The 24,200-nt window shown below is 38.3% G+C and overlaps 1 protein-coding gene across 1 annotated transcript in view; it reads right to left on the minus strand.

The window, feature by feature from the left end:
• The window catches only part of LOC137297012 (general transcription factor 3C polypeptide 1-like), a 272,609-nt gene that overhangs the window by 217,660 nt on the left and 30,749 nt on the right, over positions 1-24,200 (minus strand). Inside the window, exons 28-36 of the mRNA XM_067828957.1 lie at positions 23,671-23,772; positions 22,451-22,564; positions 21,243-21,343; positions 19,432-19,591; positions 19,033-19,167; positions 18,592-18,662; positions 17,238-17,421; positions 16,282-16,598; positions 15,197-15,740 (exon numbers count right to left, since the gene is read on the minus strand). Of these exons, the coding sequence (XP_067685058.1) occupies positions 15,197-15,740; positions 16,282-16,598; positions 17,238-17,421; positions 18,592-18,662; positions 19,033-19,167; positions 19,432-19,591; positions 21,243-21,343; positions 22,451-22,564; positions 23,671-23,772 (1,728 nt within the window). The remainder of the gene's footprint in view (positions 1-15,196; positions 15,741-16,281; positions 16,599-17,237; positions 17,422-18,591; positions 18,663-19,032; positions 19,168-19,431; positions 19,592-21,242; positions 21,344-22,450; positions 22,565-23,670; positions 23,773-24,200) is intronic.

Raw genomic sequence — 24,200 nt, forward strand, 5'->3', positions numbered from 1 at the left:
TCATAGTTTGAGATAAGTCGAGGGAATCAGCATGGTGCCTGATCAAAGTGAAGAAATTATCCAGACAATTTTGGAAATCACCAGCACAAGCTAATATTATTCAGAGGAATATTCACAGTAAGATTGATGTTAGAGTTATGGATATTATGGACAGACAAATTATAAAATTAACAGAGAAGATCACTCATTCACGCTCTCATCCACTCATTCTTTACAAAACCAGAAAGTGTTTGCCGTTGGCATGGCAATGTGCCCAGTTGCTAAAGAATAGTGAAAATAACATATTTACTAATGTTATCTTTTGGTCACTTGGAAGATTACCTCTTGTGTGATGTAGCTATCGTTAAATCTTTGAAGGGCATTTAGAAGTGGAAAGTATAAGAAAAGGCAGATTTATGGATGTCAACTTCTTCATTGTGGATAACACATCATAGCTACCGTGTTAACAAAAATATTTGAAAAGTGTCATGAGACCTTGAAAATAAGATCAAGGTCTTATCGTAATTACTGGTGTCTGTGCAATCACCCAGTGTAGGCTGTCAACATAATTGAAGACAATGAGTGCAATGTTTTATTAGATATCAAATCAACAAGAGTTTAAAATACGTTCAAAGGGTCATTGTGACCTTGAAAATAAGATCAAGGTCATCCAAATCTACTGGTGTCTGAGTAATCCCCCAATATAGGCTGTCACCAAATTTGGAGATGTTAGGTACAACAGTGCATGAGATATCACATTTACATGAGTTTGAAAAGTGGTCAAAGTGACCTTGAAAATATGGTCAACATCACCTAAATTGACTGGTGTATGTGTAATACCACAATGTAGGCTGTCACCTAATCTGAAGATATTTGGTACAACAGTGCTTCAGAGATATCGCATTTACATGTATCAAGATGTACACATATGTATGAACAGACACTGCTGAATACAGTCCACGGTTCTGGGTTGCAGCCTCGGACTATAAAGTATTTTAGGAAATCCTAAAATAATTTCTAGCAAGAAGGAACCTTGTACATATTCAAACAACATCACTGAGTTTCAGAAGAAACCAGATCCCCATCAGCAAGCTTGTGGTAAAAAAAACAAACTGTTCCTTTAAGAAATCAGAAATATTTCTTTCAATGATACAATGACATTTTTGTTCAGGTGAACAATTTAATGCCATAATCTGTAATGAAATCTGCTATAAGAATTTCTCAATATTCTAAACAAGAAAATATTGACATGACTCAAATGTTACATTAAAACTGAAAAATATCTGAATAAAGCCAGCACATTTTTATTTCTTGTTCTACAGAATTCTGTCTTCTGAAAACCTAAAGACTGGAGGGAAAAAAATGAATTAAAAAATCAACAGTCAAAGCAAAAACCCATAAGTGTTTCAATGGCATTGTTTTTTATGCTCGCACTTATTGAGGTACTCAAAGCACTGATTTCTAACACAAATATTGTTTGATAATTCTGTTTAAAGTCTCTGAGAACAGATACTATGGTTTTAGTGTTCAACAATTTTTTCTGCCTTACATAATCGAAGTCACCCTCCCATATATCCTAACACAAAGATTTAATTTTTTTAGCAGGGAAAATTTATGAATGTCTTTTCTTAAACAAATCATGACCACATGCAAAAGAAGAAATAACATTGGTCTAGCCTAACATGCAACTGAAGTTGTAGACTTACATCCACTCCTCTGAGTAAGCAACAACAGTTTGAAACAGAATTTCTTCTATATCCTTTGAGGGAAATCAAGAATTGAAGGGACAGAATGAATCTTCTGCAACAGTGTCACATTCATCCACTAAGCAAGTGAAACACTAGGGACACTTGTCACTCATTAGGACTTGGGTGTGAGAACATCTCATCAGTAAGGAAAACACATGTTAAGTAGGATTATGGTAAACTATACTGTAATTGTACTGTATATAACACTTACAAGTCGACCCCTACTATCTGTCACGATGCAAGTTAAAAATAGCCTACCACATGATCTAAGTCATGTGATCCCATCTGGAAGTTTATTTTCTGCAGACAGCATAAGTTCGACGCGATGCATATGTTTTAGGGCATTTAAAATTTGAAAAAAAAAGAATATGCAACTGGCAAAATTGAGACTTTTTGACATCGATTTACCTTTTTCATGTAACTTACCATCTGAAGCTCCACATGCTACGTGATTACGTCCGAGACAACATGACAAATGGTAGTCTGTGTTTTGCCTTCCATGTATTATCAGTACACTTATATGTTATGATGATTCACTTTTACTACTATTGACTGTTGATTTATTGATATACTTACATGAAAATATTTTGCTGTTACTTAATTTTAATGTTTTGCTTATTTGATCCAGTTACACAGACATCTCGCTATCTGGACTATTTTCAAGTGAAACCAAAACGTCTGGATAAACGGGGTTCGACTGTACATGCAAATTACATGCCACACACTAATCATCTTTCAAAAGAGACCACATTCCAAATAACTGTGGTTGTAGGGAAGTGCAAATGGTGATGCACTCTCAAAACATTCAATAATATCATATCAACATTGATTGACTCCGATAAATCTCCTAAATATTTTTAATCATCAATAAAATAAAATGAAGATCCTCCTGTTTATCAAAGAGTATATTTCACCATCACCGCTCTTGTAGACACGAGGTCTGTGGAGGCGCCTCCGAAGATCTGACAGCAACTCTCCTCCATTAATCTCGTCTCTCTGCTTTTCTGCTCATTCCCATCCATTCCAAGATGTTATCCTCCCATCTCACCATTGCATCATACAGTCCACTACTTGTGTCAATGAAATATCTATCATGATTTTCTTCACTTTAATTTTTGTGATATAACATTGAACTCTGGTTTCATACTCACATGTTTACAAAAAGAAGTGAATTCAAGAGTGCCATCTAGGAATCAGGAATATACATACAATGAGAGTATGATCTTTAATTCTCCATCAGCAGTGAGATAAAAGGACTTTCAAATGTTCAAATGAACTTAACATTTTGAATCCATGCAGTACAATTTGCCAAAACTGTAAATGCAATGGATATCCAGTGTCCATTCTGTAATCTGTTGCAAGAGGATGAGTACCATGTAGTAATTATATGCCTGCAATACTCAGAAATTAGAGAAAAAAATCTGCCTAATTTATTTTATATCCAAAAATTCTACTTCACACATAAGACATGGACCTATTGTTTAAGGTAGCTCTTGTGCTGTACCACATACTTTGGTTAAGAGAAAGTAATGTACATTACAAATAAGTCTCTATGGATTTATCATGTAACTACAACATACATACTTACAGGTAGCGCATATATGCATTGTTAGGATCTTTACAGATGTACTATTGGCCTTACCGCTACATATACAACTAAATTATGTCTGTCTGCATGTGAATCTTATCTTTGTTGTATACACACCTTTTCTGGGCTATTCCTTGCCCCTTCATCATTCACTTGGAACAGCCCTTAAACACTGTGTATACAATACAGAAGTTGATATCCATAATATTTTCTCTTATGCCTTATAGCTTAAAACTTTCTCAGCACAATGGCCATACTGTTTGTTTCTCTATTTCTTGTTGAACTCAGCAATTGTCCTGCAGTCTGTAAATAATTGATTCTGGCCCAGACAATCCAGTGATCAACAGCATGAGCATCTATCTACGGAAATGGGATCGGTGACATGTGTCAAGCAAGTCATCTTCATTACTTCACTATAGTGCTACCTCATTTTACCCTGATATCCAGGCTCATCCACATCTCCTTTTTACCCTGATACCCAGGCTCATTCACATCCTCATTTAACCCTGATACCCAGGCTTGTCCACATCCTCATTTAACCCTGAAACCCAGGTTCATCCACATCCTCATTTTACCCTGATACTCAGTCTCATCCACATCCTACATTTTAACCTGATACCCAGACTCTCTAATTATGTAACAATGAATCACCAGAAACCTCGAACAGACTTTACTTTACATTCAAGCATCATTCAATTCTGAAGATATGGATGTAGGTCTCACATTGAAAGAAAAAGATATTCATCAATGTGCACTTTAAAACATACAACATAAAACATCAACCACTATCCAGCGCTTGGTCCCATTTTTTCACGTAGATAAAACAAGGGCTCCAAGAGCCAAACATGCCTACACACACTGCAACAGAACAAATTGCACTACTTTCCCAAACAAAGATGAGACGGGAGTGACAGGAGACAACTCAGCTGTTTGAGATACAACAGCAGGTCTGTCGGAGCCAATTAAACACTGACAAATGTCCAACTGACACATTCCTGCTAATAAGGAAGGCTGCAGCAAGTGGTGGAATAATCAACGCCTTACAATTGTCTAATTGTCTGGGGGTAGAGACAGGAGCTGAACTACTTCACATGTCAGACTCATTGTCCATGTAACAACAGGAACACGAAGTGGCATCCTCCCAAAATGATTCCCAGGACACAACATAGACCTGATCAGAACTTTCTGAAAAAATGTAACAGCAGTGCGACAAGGTCCAGGTAGGTTTTTCATGCCCTCCTGCCATGAATCCATGGACGCAACACAGACCCATTGTCTGATAAGCTCACCCAAATGATTTTGAAATCTTTAACCCCATGGGACCACAGTGACATCTATGTCCTTCCTCTTCAACCCTCACTTTCAAGTCCAATAAAATTCTACATATATCAATCACACAAACATATTTCACAGTTCTGAATTCTGTGGTGAAATTCCCTGTTTCTTGATACCATTCACTATTATCTCACACAAAACTAAAGTGCTTAAAAATTCCTTTCAAAATAAACTTCATTGTAAATGTCGCTATTTTTGACACAATACAAAATCATGATTCACAGCGATATTTGCTGCAGGCTGAGAAATAAGCAAATGACACAATTACTGGGAGTACTGAATTTAAAAAAAGACCTACTTATGATCGCTGATATCAGTTTTTCATGAAACCTCTAATGATAATTCTGTAATATTGCCAATGAACCCATAATCGTTTGGGATGTTTTCGAAAATACATTTACATAAACGCTGAAGTGTGCTTTCAGCCATATTGAGTAGTGTTTAAAAAATCATGTTACGCAAAGGTCCATCTTCAGATGCCAATTAAATAACATATATTTCATAGTCACGTGCAACACACAGATCACTGAATTCCCCATATATATAAGAATCGAATTACAAATGGCCTGTCACCAATACTAACTGTCTGGATAAAATGAAGCGAAAGATAATGGGTGAGAAAACAAACGCTGTGCTTGTTTGAAACATAAACAAAAAAAAATTCTAATTTTAAACTGTGTAGTGTTTTCTGAAATTTTCATACATCAAACCGGCTATTCATTGCTTACTATGGCTTAATACACTTACAAAAGTATGGAAAGAGTATTGTAGCAAGATATAGGAAATTAAAAGTAGATACAATGTGATGATAATTCAAAAGAATTCATCAAAGTTCCTGTCCAACGTAACAACATGACAGACACGAAATCACACAGAATGACAACAGTATTTCTGGCTTCTCCTCTTACTTACAATAAAAATGCAAAAAACATATAACAATACAGAAATGGCCATAATCATCCTGAATACTTACATCTCATATTTACTTCCAATTTAAATACCACAACCTTTCTCATATTAACTTAAAACCTACGTGACGGCTTGTCAAGTTAATGACAAACGATGCTGAAGTTATGTATACAGGTCTCACACTTCTGTCACTGGGAAACCAACAAACAAAAACACTAAGCTGATGAACCAAGACTGATGTAATGAGCACAACACTGATCATGTTTTCAGTCACAGGAAACAAATGTCTGATTGGTTCAATCAGTGAGTAGTGACCTTCACATAAGCGACCTTCAATTCATTATCCAGGTCACACAACGGAATACCTGGGCGGGGCATGTTGACGAACTATTGTTACACCCTTCTTGTTCGGTTTCATAATGTCTAAGTAGCTTCATCTTGATAATGGCTCGGTGGAGCATCTTGATAATGGGGGAGCATAATAAGGGATGAGATTCCATTCAGTGAACTATGATAATAACAAACATAATTAAACGTCCATAACAACAGCATGCGCATCAATTAATCTATGCATTTGGGATATACTGATGTCGTTCAACCTTGTCAGTAAGTCTGACAACCCAATTCTGTTAGTCAGCTCTTAGGACATGGGTTGCTGAAGACCAATTCTACCCCAAATTCTAATCATTATGGGTGTCAAAAGTACCACAGATTATAAAAGGACTTATTAATGACCAGGAGCTAATAGAATTTGAAAAAGTCAGATTGTCTTTACAATCTTAATAAATAAAAATTTTACTTTTATTGGCTAACAAGTTTGTTAAGAACCACTCGGTCTGGAAAACATACCCTATTTTGCATGGTTGCAGTTGATGCTTTCCCTTTCTCAATTTACTTCTTTTAAAGATATATTTATGTCTTTGCATCAGTCTGGGGTAAAATAGGACTTCAGCACCCTGTGCTTGCCATAAAAGGCAACTATGCTTGTCGTAAGAGGCGACTAACAGGATCGGGTAGTCAGACTCGCTGACTTACTTGCCACATGCCATTGGGTCCCAATTGCGCGCATCAATGCTCATGCTATTGATCACTGGATTGTCTGGTCCAGACTTGATTATTTACAAACCACTGCCATATAGCTTGAATACTGCTGAGTGTGGTGTAAAACTGAACTCACTCACTCACTCAGTCAATGTCTATTTGAGACTCAGCAGGACAGAAGTGTGCTATGCAAATTCATACAGTTTGCACATTGGTTTTTAGTTTCATACCTCAATGCAACAAAAGAAATCCTTAAATGGATATGAGAACATGAATCACTGTGTTAAATAGTGATGATACTGTAAATAGGTGAAAATATCTTGACTCACAGGTCGAACCTTACATAAATACCTGCAAATGCAGTCAATTGTGAGTGAGTGAGTGTGTGAGCGAATGAATTAATCGAGAAAGAGTGAATCAGTCAAGTGACAGAGTGAAGCAATCGAGTAAGAGTGAGTGAATTAGTCGAGTAAGAAAGTGAGTGAATCAACTGACAGAGTGAATCAACTGACAGAGTGAATCAACTGAGTAAGAGAGTGAGTGAATCAATCAAGTGAGTGAGAGTGAATCAGTCAAGTAAGAAAGTGAGTGAATAAACTGACAGTGAATCAACTGACAGAGTGAATCACCTGACAGAGTGAATCAACTGAGTAAGAGAGTGAGTGAATCAATCAAGTGAGTGACAGTGAATCAGTCGAGTAAGAGAGAGAGTGAATCAGTCGAGTGAGAGTGAATCAGTTGAGTAAGAGAGTGAGTGAATTGAGTAAGTGAGTGAGTAAATAAATTGAGTGAGTGGGTTATATCCTATTCAAGCAATTCCATCAGTTCCAGAAGAACTGAACCCAGGTGGAACATAATGCTTTAACCCCCTGGATGCCGAGTTTTTTCCAAGCGCACATTTTCATAAGGTTTGAAAAGTGAATGTTGTGCGAGATTTGCGCTTGCGTGTTACTGGATCTGCATACAGCTATAAAATTGCACAGAAATGTAGAATATTTAATTTCCCATCAGTTGGTATAAATATATATACGGCTACCTCAGGGGTCTGAGAAATAGACATTGCTAAAAGTTATCCAAAACTTTTGTGTGTGTTGAAAAACAGTAAATTTCTCCGTTTGTTATTGTGCACCAATAAAAGCACTCTGCTACATTTTTTTTAATTTGGTATCTTTACAGAAAGTGTGAGCGAAGAAAATACAGCTTGATATCTGAACGACATAAGTGTATATGAAATAGATGTATGTGCTAATGCACAACGTCATAATCACAAAATCAAAATCTATGACGTCAAACGTCGACAGAGTATTCATGCACGTATAAAGATAAGGGGGCATAACCCAGCTATGGTTTACATGAGGTCAATGTAACTCCGATGGAGAGAATTTGCTGTGGATACCGACAGTATATTTTTGCTATGTTTTGTTCACAGTGAACCAAACTATTCCAATACAAATTTCCCAAACGTGAGAGGATACCTTTTTGTAGTTTCACAATTTGTAAGAAAAGATGCCAGTGTACTACATAAAAAAGCAGGTAATAGCAATTTGGATGGCCCTATCCGATACATATTTTAGTTCTTAGATTCTCATATTCTCCTGTTTGTGTAGATGTATTTTTATTAAATTTGCATCATTATTAACAAAATAACAGCCACATTTTCAAACGTAATGAAATAACTGAAAATAATGCGACATTTTAGTTGACGTCACGGCATGTTTTGTGCATTTTGTGACGTCGGAAAAAAACAACTCTGGTTGCTGATTAGTATATACCTAACCTAATTTCCACTCAATGTGTAAAAGATCTCTGCTTCTGTGTCAGAATTCAACACTTTTTAGCCAAAATATAAAATGAATGGTTTTATCACTGAAATAGTGTCCAACAATTACACGGTTCTACTACATATCTTATTGTGAACAACACGCGCACCTGCCTAGCATCAATTTAGCGTAAATGAAAATTTCACAATACCTGATTATTCATTGAATATTCATTTAGGAAATAGACTTTTCTTCTTATGATTATGAAATCAATTCCGTTCATTAGTATGCAATGAAAGGTACAAAGAGATCGCTTTTTCAGTACAGAAGTATTAGAATATGGACGTAAGGCTTGTCCAAATTAAGACATGACCTGGTTTATATATTTTTAACAATTTTCGTATAAATATTATCTGAGTTAGATATTTTGGCATCAGGTATATTTTAATCGAATTTGAAATGACTTTATTATCAAAAAAAATAATAATGAATCATGAAACGTTTTTGACAAACTCGCACCTGGTCAATTAATATTCATAATTGTTTTGTCTATAAAAACGACACAAACCAATACAATGAACAAGACAATTCCTTTAAATAGTAGTCTGTGTGCCTCTACATTTCATAAAATGTACAAATCATTTTCATTAATATTATCAGTTTTACTTATAAGTTGGAATTAAATCACTGTTTATTAACCTGTTCATATGAAACTGCAATATTTGTCCCAACGTAGTGAATATTGCACATCACGGGATCTACGTGTGACCTTCCAACACTTGTGTAGAGGCTTAAAATGTGGTATAGTACACTTACTGAGTCAATTTCCCATGTAAGTATTATTCAAACAATCAAAAGCTTTCAAAGAATAAAAACGCATACCTTATATCCACACATGATATGGTGTTGAACATGGATATATGTAGATACTGAAATCAGTTTGATGAAAAATTATCTGAACGATGCGCAAAATATACATCACAATACTAAAAATGCAATCGGAATGGTATGGTTATTGTGTTTACTCTTGTTCAACCGACCTTCACCTCAAAGAAATTGCCTAATATGTGCAACAATGTTGACGTGTGACATCACTACCGATGACCGATTTCTTTCAAAATGGCGGCTTCGCTGAGAAGGATACACAGGAATTTGCGAGGACTTTCTGCTTGATTCAGGGAACTTTTGTATATAAATGTGAGATGTAGGTAATCAGAATTATTCTGACTATCTGTGTATTGATATATGTTCTTGTCGTTTACATTGTAAATGACGGAAGAAGCCAGAAATGCCGATAAGTACCGTTGTCGTTCTGCGTGATTTTGCATCAGTCATGGCGTCACGCTGCACAGAAAGTTTGACAGTTTCTTATGAACTACCAAATGCTTTCATTGTATCTGTTTTCAATTTGCTTTTTCTTGCTACGATACTCTTCCCCTGAATATACTAAGTGTATTGAGCCATTGTAAGCAATGATTAGGCTGCTGGATGTTGGAAAATTTCCGAAAATGCTACACAGTGTAAAATTGGAACTTTTCTTTGTTTACATTTCAGTCAAGCGCTGTCTTTCGAGCACCGCGTTCATTTTCATACAAAGTATATTTCGTTTCGTTTTGTCTAGACAGTTGGTATTGGTGACAAAGACCTTTTGTAATTTGATTCTAAGATGCTTGGGGAATTCAATGATGCATTTGTCGCAGCTAACTATGAAGTATACATGATGGAATAGGCGTCTCAATACCAGCCTTCTCGAAACATGATTTTGTAAACACTATCCAATATGGCGGAAAGCGCACTTCGGCGTTCACGTAAGTGTATTTTTGAAAACACCCCAACCGATTCTGGGTACATCGGTGACGTTTCAGAATGATCATTACTGGTTACATGAAAACTTGATATCAGTGATCATTAATATGCTATTTTTGAAATTCATTACTCCCAGTAATTATCAGATTTTAACATTTCAAAACATACTGCAAATAACGCTGTGAATCTCAATTTTGTACAGTTTGAAAAATGGCGACATTTACGATGAAGCCTATTTTGAAAGGCGATTTTAAGCACTTAAGCTTGGTCTGAGATAATAGTGGATGGTATCAAGAAACTGGGAATTTTCCGCAGAATTCAAAACTGTGAAGTATTTATATATGCATGGTATATTTAGAATTTTATTAGACTTCCAAGTGAGGTATGTAGAGGAGGGACATATATGTCCCTGTGGCATCCAGGGGGTTAACAACTACGCTAACATGCCAACATGTACATTATGAAATGGGAAAGGGATAGATAATAAACATGTGAATGAACTAATGGATGGATGAATGACTAGACAAACTTTGTAATGAGAGTGTGTTTTCTGTAATTTGTATTATTATTGATTAGGTGATTATGTTATGACTGGGTCACAATTGTTTAGAGCTTTGAGTGCTACTGATAATGGGTCACATTTCATATCACGGTAATAGTATTTTAGTGGCACACCTTTAAGGTAATACTCTGGAGTTGCCTCCCTTTGGTGTGTTTTGACTGTTGGTAAACAAGGCCGTTCTGCGATTCTGTGGTTCTAAATCATTACATTCGGATCACACTCAAGGAAATACATCCATATCACTATGTAACCACTTGACACCGTAATGTGATTGGTTGTCTAAATATTCCCCCCGAGGTGAAAGCCCTGAATCCCAGTCACTCTTGATAACTGTCCACGACTCTATCCATGGTAATTCAGTTGTCAATAATTGATGACTTGTCAATTTCAATTTGAATCCCTTCTGAAGCAGATTTCCTTTACAATGCCCTCAACTTCCTTCTCTGACTGAACCAGAAGTTGGACAGTCTATGTTCATTATGCCTCTTGCGACCAGCACGGGGTGGCTGAGAACCAATTCCAACATGGAAACCCCACAGGGTATATCCTCATGTCTGCCACTACATCTCAGGATGAGACAGTTTAGAAGGCTTTAATGATATTTATATCCATTCAGCTACATTCTTCGACAATCACCAATATAAAAATGTGTTTGGACAATCTTCAATAGAAAAATGCGTCTGCTGCTTTATATCTCTTTTATTTGGGAAATGTGGTCCAGTTGTGCATGGTAAGTGAGTGAGTTTAGTTTTACGCTGCACTCAGCAACATTCCTCCAGCTATATGTCTGTAAATAATTGAGTCTGGACCAGTGATCACCAGCATGAGTATCAATCTACATTTTAGAGCATATGTTTGCTCCTTCTTTAGGTGCTATGATGTCATTTATCCCCACTTGCCCATTTCCCTAACCTCCAACAAGAAGACAAGAAGTTATTCGGTTTGTCCTGGAATAAAACTAGTTGGTCACGAATGGTTTAATGTAACCAAGCGTTCACATCTGTTCAGGACTGATGCGGGCACTCACGGTTCTGAACACGCCTCTGGTTGGCTCAGATCATGTGTCTGTGTTTGTAATCCTGTGCTTGTGTTGTTCAGGACTTTGGAAAACAACTGAGGACCTGCATCACTTTGGGCTTTCAGTGAATGAATGTTTTTTTGTCTAGCTCTGTTAACCTTTGCTTCAGTTAAAATATGCTGTGTCAGTATAATCTGAGAGGAAAGCTTGAAGTGACATGGGCCCCTCAGAAGATCTAACACTGAACTGATCTTCAGAAACCCATGCTTGCACTGAGAGTCAAATAACAGAACTGGGAGGTTAGGTTTGCTGAGATCCCTTCATCTAAGCTCTCTTAGCACTAAGATAGTCTTAAGTGCCCTGCATTAACATTAACTTACGACTGTTTTAGCGCTAAGAGAGCTTCAAAAATCAAGGCCTTGACATTAATGTTTGGCAGTCTCAGATTTGGTGGGGTAGGTGTTGAGGGAATGTTCTAAGCTTACTAAACACTTATCAAAACAAGATTTGTTGAGCCTACACAACTACTAGACCAACTATTCCACACATCAGACTGGTTGTAAATATAACAACAGGGAGACAAGGTCCAGGTTGGTTTTTAATGCCTTTCTACAATGAAGCCATGACCACAACAAAGACCAAGGTTCTGTTGCTCACCTGAATTAATAGTGAATGAGTGAGTTTAGATTTACGACACATTCAACAATATTCCAGCTATATGGCAGAGGTCTGTAAATAATTGACCCTGGACCAGACAATCCAGTGATCAACAGCAACAGCATAAATCTGTACAGTTGAGAACTGATGACACGTGTGAACCAAGTCAACAAGCTGGACCAGCCAATCCCATTAGTCGCCTCTAATGACAAGCATGGGTTGCTGAAGATCAATTATAACCAAGATCTGCATGGGTCACAGGAATTAATAAAAACATAAAAGGTCTTTAAGCTGGCCTGGAGATCTGAAAGACACTACAACTGTGATCATTTACACATATTTCTGTATGAGTAATATAGCTTCAAAGATGCAGTAGACATTTGAGGATCTGAGTAAAAACTGTCTTTTATCAACTCATGCCAAGAATTGGTTGATGTAATCATATCATATCACAACATATGTGCCAACTGCATACATCAATGCTCATGATTTCAATTACTGGACTGTCTAGTACAGAATCAGTATTTACAGATACACAGATTTACAGCTGTCATATAGCTGAAAATCTGTTGAGAGCAGTGTTAAAAAAAAAAAAAATTAAATAGTTAAAGGTAAAGTTTGGACAAAGGCAAATCTTTGACATGGGCTTTAGAAATATAAGATCATTAACCATGTTAAATAGACAGACCAATGATTACAGAAGGAAGATCTGGGTAACTACCATCACATAGATACAATGTTTGTCCTACTCTAGTCTGCCACAGTCCATGAACAATGTTATTGCCATGTCTGCTGTGCGTTTTCTGCAAATGTTGAAGCCCTAAATGAAGCATGGCTAGATTTCCTGAGGTTAAGGGCCTGTTACTAGTCCATCATACACACCCTCAACAAATATATAAAAGAGAGCCAGTGCAAGTCTAGAACATGTGCAAGTCCTGCTTACTGTTCTGAAAATGAACAGTCTCTGGGCTCCTTTTCATCATATTTCATTATTATAACTTAGAAACCATTTTTTCTGTAAAATATGTCAATTTCAGAGACTAGACATTAGTCTAGGTTGGTTATCTATAAAACTAACTCACTCCTGGGTTCAGGTTACAGAGCAAACATTTCAATGTGCCACAGCTACCTGGACAAGTATCTTCACTGGTGGTCAGGATTCTGCCTACATTTTTATCTCATAATTATCAGCCACAGTGTGAGGTAAAAAGCCAGTGATAAGGTCAGAATAGGACCTTGTGCTCTGTATACGACCTTATCGGTAGCCCACAATCTTCAAAAATGGCAAGTCTTGTGTATCATTAAGTGAGATGGAGGGAAATGTTTATTTATGTGGTCAGGATTCTGCCTACATTTTTATCTCATAATTATCAGCCACAGTGTGAGGTAAAACGCCAGTGATAAGGTCAGAATAGGACCTTGTGCTCTGTATACGACCTTATCTGTAGCCCACAATCTTCAAAAATGGCAAGTCTTGTGTATCATTAAGTGAGATGGAGGGAAATGTTTATTTATGTGGTCAGGATTCTGCCTACATTTTTATCTCATAATTATCAGCCACAGTGTGAGGTAAAACGCCAGTGATAAGGTCAGAATAGGACCTTGTGCTCTGTATACGACCTTATCTGTAGCCCACAATCTTCAAAAATGGCAAGTCTTGTGTATCATTAAGTGAGATGGAGGGAAATGTTTATTTATGTGTCAACAGTTATACAAATGTATATAAAACCTGGACAGATAACACACCCACAGTGTAACTAACATAAGGCCAACATTGACCAATGGGACACTGTAAAATGTATAAAAACACTGTATCAGTAATAGCAATAATTCCTTCAGAAACATGCATACACATACAGTCATATCATTACGAGAGTGTATTTTCTGTCAGTTGCATTATTGATTAAGTGATAATTATTACTGGGTCACAATGTTTAAAGTTTTGATTGATTGTTATTATGGGCCACATTTCGTATCATTAATGTTTAGTGCTATTAGTACTTTGACCGCAGACTTTAAGGAAGTGCTCTAGAGTTGCCTCCCCTGACTAGTTGTGCTTACATCCAGGAGACTACTTGAAAATTCTACATTAGAGGCCTTGTGGTTGCAAAGTGCTTGAATGTTCAGGAATCAGTGACTTTGTATATAAAGGTTGGTTATTGTGTTGACCAAGTACACACACGGATAAACTGGAGTACATCATTCGGCTAACATCAACTCGCCTTTGTCAACGCTCATCCTACATGACCGCCACCTGACCGCTCACCCTGTTACATTCATTCTCTAAAACCAGGACTTTGGTGAGTTGACATTACATTTGTGACCCATTACTTTAGATTTGACTCAGTTGCATTGTATATGAAACCTCAATTGTGAATCTTTGCATCTTGCTTTTGTTTGCTGCCCAATACAAAATATTAAATATTTGAGACTGTGTGTTATATTCGGCTGGTTCTGAGAGGATTTCTTACACCTTCTGTCACGGAAAATTTTTAACCATAACAATATGCAGTGCATGCATGCACGTACACACACCATGGAGGAAGGACAGAATTTGACATGAGGGTTAATAAATAAACCTATGATTTAATCTTTTATCTGAAGGACAGTGCAGTAGCCTTGTGATTAAGCCTTGTGTGAGTGTGTAGATGTGAAAGTGAGCACACTAGACTTGACAAATGCTGGTTTTATATTAACTACAAAATGTATGAAACAAAACACACAGAAGAAATTCCTCAACTAATCAAATGACCAGAATAACACAGAATTCTTTGAAATGAATGGACTCCTTACCTTGACAGCACTCTCACGGATGCCTATGGTGCCACTGTTGTTGATTGTTTCATACACCGTCTTGACCATTATGACATCCTCGGTGCCATACTCCATGCCAAGTTCCTCCCACACCTCCTGCAGGTCCAGGTGGAAGGGGAAGTACTGTAGATGCCTACGATACATCTCCTTGGCCTTTTGGGGCTTCAGGAACAGGTTCTTCGTCTCCTCCAGCTCCCGATCTGTGAGTCGGCCATCAGCAGACGGCATCACAGTAGACGCGAGGTGGAGGGATACTTTGACGTCGCATGAGTTGATGACAAAGTGATCCTGAACGTTTGAGGATTTGGTATCAACTGAGGACAGGATCCGGTTCCGAGCCAGGGAGAGGAGGGAGCGGGAAGCATTCCGAGATGGAACCTTTGATAACAGACTTTCACCAGAATTGACGTCACCTTCGATGATAACAAGGCTTCGGCAGTTCCTTCGTTTCATCGTGGTTTCAACAGTGTCTGCAGCAGTTGATGTGCTTGGTTCCGGTCCAGTGGCTGCCTGTGGGAGGCTGCTGTAATTACAACAATGTCACTTAACACAAACGTTAGTAGTTTGGGGTATCTCCATTTCGCTAATGCAGCACTCAGCACCATTCTAGGTAGACAGAAGCCTGCAAATATGTCACTGCTAGAAATTGCAGGGTTTTTTTGTTGTGTGATGCTCCAGTGAATGTTATAGCTTTAGCCATTGCCTATATATAAATGCTCAAGTTCACACATAAGTGGATTGGTGTTATCCAGAAAGAATTGTTGTTAGTAGACATCTTCAAGTTGACAATGGATTTCATGCCAAAAAAAGCCGACTCTGAAAGTTAATTGAAATCTGATGTTTCTACTTGAATGCAGAATCAAACTGAAAATGATTGAATCAAGGGTCCAGTATCAACAATCAAATCAAGGTCTGGGTGAATTGTTGCAGCCCACAGTTCACATGTTAGGACAAACTAACACAAACATGTTTTCAATAAACGTATCACTTTATGGCTGAAATAATGACACTGCAACATTGACACAAACTGACTGCTCCCTTTGTGTCAAATGACCTCAACTAACCTATCAGCTGCGACTTCCACTTCCTCCACCACAACCATGTCACTCTCAGGCACAACTGGCTGCGTTGATGTTTCAGTGGATGTTGAAGCAGACGTGGAGATGAATGTGGAAGTTGAGGCTGATGGGGAGGTTGACACTGCCATGGACACTGATGTGGATGCCAACACTGATGTTGACACTGAAGCATGTGGGCTTGTTGTCGATGTCTGGGACGGTGCTGAACGGGTGTGAGTTTTACCTCGTCCCACCGGATCCTTTACCAAACCCACTTTATCCACAATAAGAATGTCTTCTGGGATACGTAGGCAGAAGTCAAGCTGGAATTAAGATGAAGTGTAACAATACCACCAAGTCCAGTATGCAAAACTACACTTACATGATTCTGGTGCAAACCAGGGATTCCTTTCAAAGCACACTGAGGTGATCATAACCTTAGTGCAATGTTAAAAAATGGACGTTAACCGTAGTAAAGGCTGCTTCATGAAAAGAGCCCTGGAATATGAGTATCTACCACTGAGCATATGAAATGGACAGTGTAAGCTTAACTAAACTAGTTTAGATGTCATTTTAGAATACTTCTTTTTGTTTTAAGACACACTAAGCAACATTCCAGCTATATGGCAAGCGTAATAATCGAGTGTTGACCTGACAAATCCAGTGATCAGCATTATTGTCACCAATTTAAATGGGATACGATGACGTATCAATCTAGTTACCGAAAATGGCCACTTGATTAGTCACCCTTACAACAGTCATGGGTTGAGGAAGACCAGGTACCCTAATGCCAGGGACCCTAAAGCATTTGTAATGTTATGAAATGTCATAAGTCTATAGTTTGTCATAGGCTGGCGCTCAGATCTTCTTGAGTCCATTCCAGTATAGCTGTATATATAAACTGCAAAATGATCATTGGTAAAAGATGACAAGTTTCGGTCCAAAGGAAGTAAGGCACTGACCTTCTTCATTGCAAACAGTCCGCAGATGGTGGCAACATGTCCCCCCAGGAAATCGCCAGTCTCGCCCCCCAACTCCACCCCATCACTGACTCCGTCTGTGTACACCTGTACTATCTTGTCGAGCATTGTGTAGCTCTGGGTGAACAGATTGGCTGGGTACCGTGAGTGGAAGTTCCAGTAATACCTGCAAGTGGTCATCACATCAGTGCAGGGGTGTATTTTGTTTGTTTGTTTGCTATCTAAACACAGACAGGTGAGGTGAAATGGGGTTTAACTTTGTACTTAGAATATTTTGCTCAAATGACAACGTGCATGCACATGCATATGTATTTCCTTTTACTAGCCCAACTTAGGTGGTTTTATAGTGCTAGTTCACTGAGATACTTGTGGTGTGACAATTCCTCGATATGCATCAATGCATCAATCCAAGTGCTGTCAAGACAGACATCTAGAGAGTCAATAGATACAAAGTTTTACACTGTCGTATATCCTGATATCATACTTCAAACAGGCCACGATGCATCAATGTCCAAGCCTATCCTTCATATTCCAACTTTGGAACTAAATGATCTCCCATGGTCAGATCATTGTGCAGGAAGGGGATGCAACTATGCTCAGTGAACTGTAAACCCTCAAACCTGAGAGCACTGTTACTCCAAAATGAAGTACACAATAATCAAACTTTTTTATCTCTTTCTTTCATTACAACTAAAGGCTCAAAAGTTGACTGATTATGTGAAGTGGCATAAAATACTACTAGTGTGAGCATTTACTGGAGCTTCAATAAAGACCAAAACTGTTTGTGGGAAAAGATCAACTACATTCTGCAAGAGTGACCTCCCTTGGAATGTATGCTTTTACAAAGTGATGTTATTTTAGAAGTTTGGGCAGGGAGGATTGTGTTTGTTTGTGGTTTAACTTGCAGCCTCAGCCTGAAAATATTGTTTAGAGTAGACAAGCAACAAACATTTGATGGTCTCTCATTTTTTTTAAAGGTGCTGCTATTTTTTTTCACTTCACCACTGGATGCAAATCATATTATCAACTCCCTGGGGAGCCTACAACTCTTGCAGCCACTAGGCGCCTCAAGTTGATGCATCTAGCTCATTCTTACAAGGTACCCATTCACCTCATGGCCAGCAGAGGTTGATTGAATCTGTTCTTGGTGTTCTTTTAGATATACTCTTGCAACAGACATTACAGTGAGAAAGTCAGTTTTACGACACTTTAGCGATATTTCAGAAATATCACAGCGAGGGACACCAGAAATGGGCTTGACACATTGTAACCAGTGTGACGAGCCCAGACTTTAACCACTAAGCTAACTGCCCAATAGATAGCAGAGAAGCCTTACTTCTGTGTTAGCTTCTTGTGCGCAACTGCTGTGACAAACTGACGCTTCCTGATGTGATTTGGGTTGTCCTTCTGAAATGAAAAGCAACATCGTTCAGAAGCTATATCATTTCTCACACTTATAGAAGAAGGGATGTTAGTACAGAAAGAATGGCGTAAGAAAGAAGCGACTTAACTGTTACTGTTGGGTCACTAGTCCCAGTATTCATAGAGTACCTATGTCCCAGTCAGGACCCATCCAATCTGAGGACCTGAGCTACTCATTCTAAACCTCAAATACACTTACTTACATTTCCCTCAGTCTTTCCATTCTTTGGCTGCAGTTTGAAATGTCAGAGAGAGAAAAACGATTCTTTCTTTAGAGAAGAAATCTTGACAAGGGAGTATTGTCATAACTGCAGTCACTAACTACAAACATGTCAATATATGACATCATCTTTACCTTGACCTTGGTGATGAGCCCAATCTTGTTCATGTCGTTGAAGACTTGGGCTAACAACTCATCTGGGTACTGCTTAAAGAGGCGAAACATCTCGTATGCTCGACCTTGCTTGTCCTTCTGGGCTGATATGTAAGACTGGCAAAAGATGAAAGAGTGCAATATTGAATCATTAGTAAATATCCGGTTACCCCTTTCTTCTGGTGATCTTTATGCTTGGGAGGCATATGTGACTCACATGTCTCAGGTTCTGCAGTGTGTGAAGTATATGTGACTCACATGTCTAAGGTTCTACAGAGAGTGAAGTGTACGTGACTCACATGTATGAGGTTCTGCAGGGTGTGAAGTATATGTGACTCACATGTCTAAGGTTCTACAGGGAGTGAAGTGTACGTGACTCACATGTATGAGATTCTGCAGGGTGTAGTAGTACACATCCTTCTCCCTCGTGACTTCCATCACCTGCTCTTTTGAGGAAATCGGTCCAGCCACCTTCACAATGTAATTATCCCTCAACTCCTTTAGGGTGGCCGGCAGGATTATCTTCTCCTGTCCACCAGACCTATCAGGCAAAAGGCAGCTAAAGGTTAGCCACATCAGCTCTAGGCACTCCTTCTAACATTCAACTCATCTAAAACAGTTGTCTCTGTTTATATTCTCCATGAAATCACTTGGGCTGAAAGAACGCGTTTGATTTAATATTACCCTAAACATGTACCATCAAAACATAGGTTTGCAGGTGTAGATGAATAGGAATCTTGGCAAGTTTGGAAAATTAAGTCATGATATCAGATCCTGAAACTGATAAGGGACATAACTCTGCACAATGAATTGTAATGCAACATTACAAGTGACCTGAATGTACAGTGTTCCCAGAAATTATTGAGAAAATCTTTGTTTTTTTCCTAATGATGCTAAGACTAGAAAAAGGGCTTTCACTATGCACTAAGCATACTAAATAAGGGAGACAACTCTTGAAGGCTTAGAAGGCAGCTCAATACGTCAAGAGTTATCTCCCTTGTCTGAGCAGACGGCTTCCTGTGTTGACATGGCAGAATTTACAGCAAGAGAGAAAAGAAAGCTCACTCTAGATGATTTTGAAAGGAGTGAGGCTGATGCTAAAGTGTTAGCTTGTAGACATGGTATTCCTCTGTCTACAGTATACAGAACTTTGAAGAATATTCAAACGGGAACCGGGATAGAGCACAAAGCAGGGGCAGGTTGGCCTAGGAAATTCAGTGTTGTGGATCTCCGAAGACTTGGGCAGATTGTGAGTAGGGGCAAATTGAAAAGTGTTGAGAACATCAGAAATGAAATGATTAGCAGAGGAAGTCCTCAGGTATGCAATGAAACAGTTAGGCAGGAATTACAGAGACTTAATTGGGTGAAAAAACGTGGAATTCCCTCGCCGTTGATGAAAGATGCACAAAAGGAAAAACGTTTAAACTGGTGTCGGGCTCATGAAAATCAAGATTGGGATAATGTTTTCTTTTCGGATGAAAGTTCTGTTTGGCTTTTCCCTAATTGTGTGAAAATTTGGACCAAAGATACTGTCAAACCTATCTAACAGCGACCAAAACATAGCCCGAAGTTTCACATGTGGGGTGGCATATCGGCTCGCAGAGTGACGCCATTGTGTGTTTTCACGGGAAACTTGACAAAAGAAAGATATGTTGACATTCTAAATGGTCACCTTCTTCCGACAGCACAAAAAATGTATGAAGATGATTGAATTTTCCAGCATGATAATGACCCAAAACACACTGTGCGCTACACAAAACAGTGGTTGTTGGGCGAAAATGTTCAAGTTTTAGACTGGCCCAGTTACAGCCCAGACCTAAACCCAATTGAGAATGTGTGGGGAATCATGAAGGACAGAATAAACCAAAAGGGACTGAGAAATATTGAAGATATGAAGGCCGAGGTGGTCCAATATTGGGATACCCCGTCACACGACTACCTACAAACTTTGATGGGTAGTGAGCCTAGGCGTATTCAGGCATGCATTGCTGAGCGAGGAGGTCTAACAAAGTACTAAAACAAGACTGAGACTGTAAAAGGATGATGTTTTAACATGTTTATGTAAGTAAAACGCCAGAAGTTAATAAACGTAATGAGTTACATGACGCAACATGATTCTCAATAATTTCTGGGAATACTATATCAGCATCCTGGACACCAGTAGTATCATTAAGCCAAAATAGTTAACGTACGTGAATTTGTCAATGAGCATCTTGACGCATCCCTTGAAGATCTCCTTGATGTCCTTCTCCACAGATTTGAATGCACGGTATCCGTACTTCTCCATCAGCATCTGAGGGAGGCCAGCACAGAGGTCATTACAGGGGTCAGGGCCTTCATACAAAGGTCATCATAATTTATGAGTGAGTTTAGTTTTACACTACACTCAGTGATATTCCAGCTATATGACTGTACAAAATCGACCAGACAATCCAGTGATGAACAGCGTGAACATCAATTTACATCAATCTGTTTAAACAAATCAACAGGCCAGACGATCTGATCCCGTTAGTTGCCTCTTATGACATACATGGGGTACTGAAGATCAATTCTAACCCAGATCTTTCATGGGTCCAGAGATTATGACAAAGGTGTTTAATGTCATATGCACTGAAAGGACATCAAGTTGAGTGACTACACAACTTTTTGTGAGTAGTTTCGCTTGCTTCTGTTTTCCCTCACACATTATGTCTACCGTTCAAGTTCAAGAAGGAGGAAAGCAATGGTTGAAAGAGAACAAGGCTAGATGTGCTATTTAACTAATGACCAGAAGATCTCAGCAAGACTAATTTATAAAACAGGGACAAGTGCCTGGTGTTACTGATGGGTAACAGTGGGCAAGTTGGCTAAAGCACCAGGCTAGTTATCCAGCAAGGTTGAGGTGTTGGGACTGAGACCAACTGTGACCAGGTGTAAAAAGCTTGGAGTAAATTTTCGCTCCAATGCTAAATGAAATTTCAATAAGCAAAAACATAATATTATTCCTTAACCACGATTCATCACTATTTTCCCATTTTCAGGAATTTGTTTTCATACTATTTGTAATACTGTTCAACCATAATTGCCAATTTGACAAATGCACACGGTTGCTAAGTTCTGCCATCATTGAATGAGAAAATCCAGATATTGTACTAAGTTGTACTATTGTACAAGTTCTGAGGATTTTATATTTGGAATCCTCCATTCATTGTCATCAATAAAAAGGGAAGTAACTCCAAACAGACAATAACAATGTTTATACACAGCCATTTCCACAATTATTCTGATTTGAATCAACAAAATCATGGGATGCCAAAAAAGTCAGTCATCATAGAAAAACCTCAATGCTATTAGGAAGTCTTAAACGCATCTTGCGACTGTTAATTTGGACAATTCTCATCCACACTTGTGTCCAACATACCTTGTCCTGATGAGCTTCTCCTAGGTAGATGGACACACTCATCATTGTCTGAGGGTTTTTCATCCCAAAAGCCACCCGTCTCTGGCAAGCTGGGGAGGTCTTGTCTTTCGACTCCTGCAAAAAGATATAACTTTAAAAAAAAACACATCAAACCTAAACTGGAGCAATCTTATTTATCCGAGGATGAAAGTGGAAGTACCTATTTCATATACTCTTAGAAAGATGATAGTCTCAAAGTTCAGATTAGGTGAACATGTCTTTCTTGACTAAAAACTCTTGCCCATCATTAGTCATGGTCAACATACAGATGGTGAGCAGAGCTCCAGACAAGCTTTTGGTCATGTGTGTATGATACCCATACAATTGAAACCAAGTGGGTATTTCCATTTTGTGCTTTTAGATACCCACCATGTTTTAAAAATCTGGATATCCACCATAACAGTATAACACGTGTGACATTTATTATTTAGTTATAAAAAAAAGAAAATCCTCACAACAATGCCAAATCATAGCTAATAGCTGATATAGTTTTATCCATTTGTGCCATCAGAAATAATATGTGCCATAATCTACATCCAACTTGGTGTAAAACAAGATATCAAGATGGATATTAGATGATATTTCAGCTATGGCTTCACTCTAACAGTTAAGGTTTTTACCCCAGAAAAAAATGTTCCCATCGTGTTGTTTCATTTCCATGAAGTGCATAGCTAATATTACAAGTTCATTTAAAATATCATCGGCGATTGATTCTTATTGTGAAACACAGTACTTGCTTATTAATTCATCTAGTAGTCCTCTAATGAAACAGTTTCTGTTTGTAAAGTGGAAAAACTAGATATTTTACTTTTGGCATGTGGAAGCTTTCTACCACACTTCCCAACCACTTCTTCATTTGCTGGCATTTTTTTTCTTGCATATTTCAACTTTTCTATGGTGTATTTTATGCGGATGCAGATGAGTCTGGTGCTCTGATGAAGGTATAAAGCTATTCTCTACTTTTCTATGAAAGTATTCTACCTTGTTCACAACAACATTTGAAATATGTGTCCATTTAACTTGGATTTGTATTCTTTGGTAGCAAGAAACAAAAATCATTATAGAATATGTATAGGAATAATGCATATGTAGGAATAATGAATAATGGGTAACTTTTTCATGTCCTGTTCTGCTAACAATCAACTTCTGATCATTCCATTTCATGACAAGACTGTACTCACAGTGACAGTTTCATGTAGGATGTCACGGACTACTGTCCACGGGACGATCATACCACGACGATGGCGGGCCAGAAGCAAGCTGGCTGTCTTGCACAGCAGTATCTGTAGGAGATTGAGGCACATTTTGAGATCTGACAAGACTCATATCACCCAATTCCCTTTCATTACTTCATCCAATACATCACCCACAAGAACACTCTGGCTTCCAATTTCACCTACTTACCAACATTACCTCACCACAGAACCATAAACATAAACAACTCTCATTACTTCCCCACACCCAGTAAATTGAGTCAAATCACTCATAACACTTTCTGTAGAGAACATCATTGCCCCCAGATGACCTACACTGTCCAAAACCACGCCACTCACAGAAACATGGAGACAGGCACACATACTCACATCATTCCATAACCCACTCTACGCTTCCCCCGGCCACCTGTACTGATCATTATTATCACACATAATCACAAACAGACACAGACACAAACAGACAAACAGATAGACAGACAGACAGACAGTGACAACAC

The sequence above is a fragment of the Haliotis asinina genome, chromosome 9 (assembly GCF_037392515.1).
Source record: "Haliotis asinina isolate JCU_RB_2024 chromosome 9, JCU_Hal_asi_v2, whole genome shotgun sequence".
NCBI lineage: Eukaryota > Metazoa > Mollusca > Gastropoda > Lepetellida > Haliotidae > Haliotis > Haliotis asinina.